This window comes from Sinocyclocheilus anshuiensis, unplaced genomic scaffold (genome assembly GCF_001515605.1).
Source record: "Sinocyclocheilus anshuiensis isolate Anshui unplaced genomic scaffold, SAMN03320099.WGS_v1.1 scaffold1115, whole genome shotgun sequence".
Classification (NCBI taxonomy): Eukaryota; Metazoa; Chordata; class Actinopteri; order Cypriniformes; family Cyprinidae; genus Sinocyclocheilus; species Sinocyclocheilus anshuiensis.
The window spans coordinates 789,790-795,979 of record NW_015547735.1 but is presented as its reverse complement, the minus strand read 5'-3'; the positions used below and the strand labels follow the sequence as shown (position 1 = coordinate 795,979).

Sequence of the window (6,190 nt, the reverse complement as noted above, 5' to 3'; positions counted from 1 at the left end):
TCATAAAGTCGTGGCATTAAATGTTGCATGTGCTGCAAAAAAAAAAAAACATCATGTTCCTCAGTATTTCTGTCTTGTTTTCTAGTACAAATATCTAAACATCCTTAAATCAAGACACATTTACTGGAGATGCAAAATAAACACATGAAGTCTTGTTTTATGAGTTTATTTTATTATTAAAACGAAAAAAATATCTGCCAATGGGGAATGAAAACTTGATTTTCCCTTTAATTTAAGTTGATTTTCTGAGCTCATTAACAGATATTAGTTCTTGTTGTGATCATGAAATTTCTCAGAAAACAAGACTTCTTATGTTCATTTTGCCTCTCCAGTAAATGTATCTTGATTTAAGAATCTTGTAGACATTTGCACTGGAAAATGACAGAAATACTGGCCCTTCAATTTATTCTTTAAATCTTACTTTCTTGGTTGCAAAAAGGTGTTAAAGTCTCAAATATACCTTCATAAAACCTGTATAATTTTTCAAGCGTACGCACCAAAGTATATTCCATTCACACAATTCTTCAATTTTTGCCGCAGACGTTTCGCTGCCTTTTCCGTCTTTTATTATCAAACAACGCATTGTGAGGCATACTGAACAAGAACACGCGTATCATTTTCACATTTTATTTTACACAACATAACATGTTTGTATGCAGTGTCTGTGTATTATTCCATAAAACAAAGAAATATACAAGTCGTAATATTGTTTTACTATATGCAGGAAACAGTATTTAATTTGTGCTTAAAAAACATTGTCCTCTTCGTAAATCTTGACACTTGACAGTCTGAGATTATAACACATGTACGGTGGCCTGAAACGCTATTAAAAACCACAGAAGTGAAGTGCAAAATCCTCCATTATAATGTGCTTTCCAGAACCCACTCGGACTGGGACAGCGAGGGTCTCCCATTGCGAATCTCGCCCGAGTCCATCTGGGGAATATCGCCGCCGCTCATGGATAAGCTGCGTTTGGAGCGCAGCGGTTGCGCGTACGCCGGCTGTTTGCACGAGTTTACGTTGAGCGAGTGACGTCGACTGGCGCGCACGCAGCCCGCCGGGATCGTCTGATAGTTGTGGAGGCTCTGGAGCAGTGCTCTGCGCGACGACAGCGTCACTATTGTGGAATAGGCGCGTACGGCGGGACGCACCTTGGCCGAGTTGTTCCTGTTGGTGTTGTCCGGTTCTACGTCGACTTGCGTGTCCGTGCGCGCCGGACGGACCGGACTGGGAGACGCCGGATGCCAGCTGTGGCTGGCTGCGGATGTGGTGACGGTGCAGTCCGGAAGAACCGGCTTGGACGCTCGGGACGCGACAGATTCGCTCTGCGGCGACACCTTCCGACACGCGTCCGGACCCAGAACCTGCTTGGACATGGACTTGATAATTCCGCAGACCTGATGAATGAATGGATTAAAACATATTAAAACATTTTAACACAAGATTAAAGGGTCATTTCACCCAAAAATGAAAATTACGCCATTAATTACTCATGTCGTTCCAAACCCGTAAGACCTCCGTTCATCTTCGGAACACAAATTAAGATATATTTGTGACCCTGGACCACAAAACCAGTCATAAGGCTCAACTTTTATGAGAAAGCTGAATAAATAATCTTTCCATTGATGTATGGTTTGTTAGGATAGGACAATATTTGAAAATCTGGAATCTGAGGGTGCAAAAAAATCTAAATATTGAGAAAATCATCTTTAAAGTTGTTCAAATTAAGTTCTTAGCAATGCATATTACTAATCAAAAATTAAGTTTTGATATATTTACGGTAGGAAATGTACAAAATATCTTCATGGAACATGATCTTTACTTAATATCCTAATGATTTTTGGCATAAAAGAGAAATGTATAATTTTGACCCATACAATGTATTGTTGGCTATTGCTACAAATATACCCCAGCGACTTAAGACTGCTTTTGTGCTCCAGGGTCACATTTGATGAAATCCGAGAGCTTTCTGAACCTGCATAGACCGCAACACAACTGAAATGTTCCCAGACACAGAAACGTAGTAAGGAAATCGGTAAAATAGTCCATGTGACATCAGTGGCTCAATTTCAATGTTGCAAAGCTACAAGAATGCTTTTTGTGTGCAAAGAAATAAAAAATAATTTATTCAACAATTCTTTTCCCTGAGTTCCCTTCTGGAGAGTACCACGATGCATGCACGCATTTTCTCCTGAACGTAAACAATGCTGATTACGTTGATTACGTTCTAGGGAAAGTGCGCACATGTGTTGTGGTACTCTCCAAAATAGTGGAATTGTTGAATAAATTGTTATTTTTGAGCAAAAAAGTATTCTCGTAGCTTCGCAAAACTGAAGTTGAGCCACTGATGTCTAGGGATGTACAAAGAAACGTGCAGCATTTTGTCCAAGCAATAATAAAAGGACACATTTAATTTATAATTGGTCTTAAATCTGATTTTGTAAAAATTTAAAAACAAAAACGTGAATCGAATCGTGAGTTGAGTGAATCGTTACATCCCTACTGATGTCACATTGTTTTATCAATGTTCTTACTAAGTTTCTGTGTCTGGGAACATTTCAATTGCTTTGCTGTCTATGGGAGGGTCAGAGAGCTCTCAGATTTCATCAAAAATATCTTAATTTGTGTTCCGAAGATGACCGAAGGTCTTACGCGTTTGGAACGACATGAGGGTGAGTAATTAATGACAGAATTTTCATTTTTGGGTGAAATAACCCTTTAAACTCTCATTATTAGAAAGGACATTTATTCAGAAAATTTGGAAACCTATATTAGATCACCTGGGAATATGGTTGTTCCATATTAGTCACACTGTTTTGTATTTTTGTAATTTTCATTGAAATATTTTTTATTTGTTTTTCGTGTTATTTTTCTGTATACCTTCAAGAAGTGATCATTGTGATCTTCTGATTTGATTGACCTTTTAACATCATATGTATCAGAGATTTTTATCTCTGACAATTAATACTTTTTCAGTAACCCTTTATTTTTTTATATTTATATCTGTACGGTACTACTGTTGGTCTTTTTGGACCATGCTTGTTGATCTAGTTTATGTTGTATAAGAAAAATAAATAAAGTACAAAAAAAAGAACACCATTTATTTAACACATTAAATAAAAGAAAGAAAGTACATTTATGTCTAATGAACAAGTCCAACAAGAGGCGATGTGATTTGAAAACGACTTGTCTTTGCACTGAGCTCAGTGCACTTCTTGGCCTCTGAATAAAAGCATTTTGTGAGAAATTTCTACGATTATGTGTGCGAGTTTTCCTCTTGTTGGATTCTCTCTTAATTCGCTCTTCCACAAATTAAAGCCTAAAAGCTCTTAAATCAGAGCAGAAAGTCTTAAATTCATTAAAAAAAACAAACATCCTCCTCAGTATTTCTGTCGTGTTTTCCAGTACAAATATCTAAACATCCTTAAATCAAGACACATTTACTGCAGATGCAGAATAAACACATGAAGTCTTGTTTTAAGAGTTTATTATTAAAACAAGAACAAATATCTGCCAATGGGGAATGAAAACTTGATTTTCCCTTTAATTTAAGTTGATTTTCTGAGCTCATTAACAGATATTTGTTCTTCTTGTGATCATGAACTCAGTTCATTTGAAGACGTCTTATGTTCATTTTGCATCTCCAGTAAATGTATCTTAATTTCAGAATCTTGTACACATTTGCACTGGAAAACGACAGAAATACTGGACGAAATAGAAATACTGGATTCGTGTTCCCTTCAATTTATACCTTAAATTAAATTAATGTAGACCTTTTTTACATTCCGGGTCCATTTGGACCCAAAGAATCATTATTTTATGAAACAATTATAATATTTTTCAAGTATAACCACATTGTATCTGATCAGCAACTTGTCATTAATGAGTAAATCACTTGATAAAAATGATCAGTTTTTCATGCTGCAATGGTTCATCAATAGAAGTACACATTCATTCATTTGCAGTCTGATAAGTGTGTGAGATGTGTGGAAAAGGCTAAGTAAAGTTTTTGACACTAATATAACTTCGTAGATAATTTTACAAAAAGATAATTTTGACACTAATGGTGCTCCATACACAACAGGAAGCATGGTTATATCCAGGCCCGGTTCTAAGCACCCTCAAATGAATTCAATATCACCCTCAGTTAAAGCTGTAATAATGGCATTTCATTGCCGATTTAGCAAACTATCCCAAACTATTTCTATTTCAACGTACTTTGCAGTGTTGAGCAATAGCCAATCACAGACATATCTGTTGATTTCTTGTACGGAACAGTTATTCAGAGGCAAATCGCCGGAGTTTTTGTTTCGGTGTTCAGCACGAATCATCTCATTATAACAAAGTGTATAGGTGCAATGTAAATAAGAGATTCATAGTGCAGCGTAGAGAACTTCATTGATAACGTAATTTGTGAGTTTGTGATGAACTAAGATGAGTGACAGCTTTTTAGTGATTAAAAATGGAGCGCTTTTTGCGCAGTAGTAGTGGACGGCACTAAAACCTTTATATAGCCTATATATTAAGGTTAAAGCACCCTCACTAATTTAAATGGTTAGTTCACCCAAAAAATGAAAATTAGCCCATGTTTTACTCACCCTCGAAGCATTCTAGGTGTATATGACTTTCTTCTTTCAGACGAATCCAATCGGAGTTATATTAAAATTATCCTGGTTCTTCCAGTCTTTATAATGGCAGTGAATGGGTGTTTTTTGTTCAACAGTCCAAAAGTAGTCAAATAAAGCGCGTGCATCTATAATAAAACATGCCTCACACGGCTCTGGGGGGTGAATAAAGGCCTCCTGTAGAGAATCCATGCATTTTTGTAAGAAAAATATATACGTCTTATGTTATCTGACCGGAACGGCTTCCGCGTGCGACAGTTAGCCGAAAGTTGGAGAAAAGTGTTTTTAACATTTTAAATACGGATATTTTTCCCCCGGTGAATAATTTGACTAGTTTTGGACTGTTGAACAAAAACACCCATTCACTGCCATTATAAAGACTTGGATTCGTCTGAAAGAAGAAAGTCATATACACCTAGGATGCTTCGAGGGTGAGTAAAACATGGGCTAATTTTCATTTTTGGGTGAACTAACCCTTTAAGAAGCACCCTCATTGATTTGATTCTGGTTATATCTCTTGTGAAAAATCTCAGAATAATAAATGATGTGTATTTTGAGGGTTGTAACACTGCAAAAAAAAGTATTGTTTTCTATTATAAATATCAAAAAATTCTTGAATCAAGATGCATTTACTGTACAAGTAAAATGACTCAAGATGTTAACGTCTTGTTTTCTGTAAAAAAATTCAAAATTGTGTTAGTTTTTGCTTAAAACAAGCAAAAATATCTGCCAAAGGGGCAAGAAAAATAATCTTGTTTAGCTTTTAATTAAGATAATTTTTCTTACTCCATTGGCAGATATTTTTGCTTGTTTTAAGCAAAAACTAACACAATTTTGAAATTTTTTTCAACAAGAACAAGACTTAACATCTTAAATCATTTTACTTGTACAGTAAATTCATCTTGATTCAAGCATGTTTAGATATTTATACTAGAAAACTAGACACAAATACTAAGTAAAAGAATCATTTTTGCAGTGAAAGCGCTTGCAAAGTTTCATTCCTATGGAATAAAATCACTGTCAAAAATAATCGTACGTAATTCAAAGCATTTGTGTGTCATTTTAATTTACTCGTGCGTAATTTAAAAGTATTGTATGTAATTCTGTTTTTTGTCAGAGTTGGATTCCAAAATCTACGGCCACGACAGTTTACAGATACGAGATTTTGTGTGTTTGTTACGAGTACAACTCCAAAATGTACGACTATGACAGTTTACAGACACAACGCTTGTTTTCACAACAGCTCTGTTACACGACATGCGAATTGCGACCACGAAGTGCGGTGTGCGAAACGACTGTCAAAAATACGTCATCATTGTCACAGGCATTACTATCCGAGGGAAGATGAATCGATTCCACGAAGTGCGCATGCGCCCCGCCACCGTTTTAAACCACTGGCGCCAAAATGGCGGATCAGCAGCCAAGCGCTCACTCATCGTCTCAGGTAAGTGATTTTTTTTCTTTTTCAAATTCGGACATGTTTAAGGGTTAGTTATCACTAATGACAGAGAGGAGTAATATTACAGAGATAGTTTAACTATAGTAGGTAAGATTAGCTCTTAGT

General features: G+C 36.1%; 1 protein-coding gene across 1 annotated transcript in view; it reads right to left on the bottom strand.

Moving 5' to 3' along the window:
- Nucleotides 1-433: 433 nt before the first annotated feature.
- Nucleotides 434-6,190, bottom strand: part of LOC107704367 (leucine-rich repeat and fibronectin type-III domain-containing protein 5-like) — a gene marked incomplete at its 5' end in the record, with an annotated part of 12,868 nt that continues 7,111 nt past the window's right edge. Inside the window, one exon of the mRNA XM_016507278.1 lies at nt 434-1,398. Coding sequence (XP_016362764.1) covers nt 862-1,398 — 537 coding nt within the window. The remainder of the gene's footprint in view (nt 1,399-6,190) is intronic.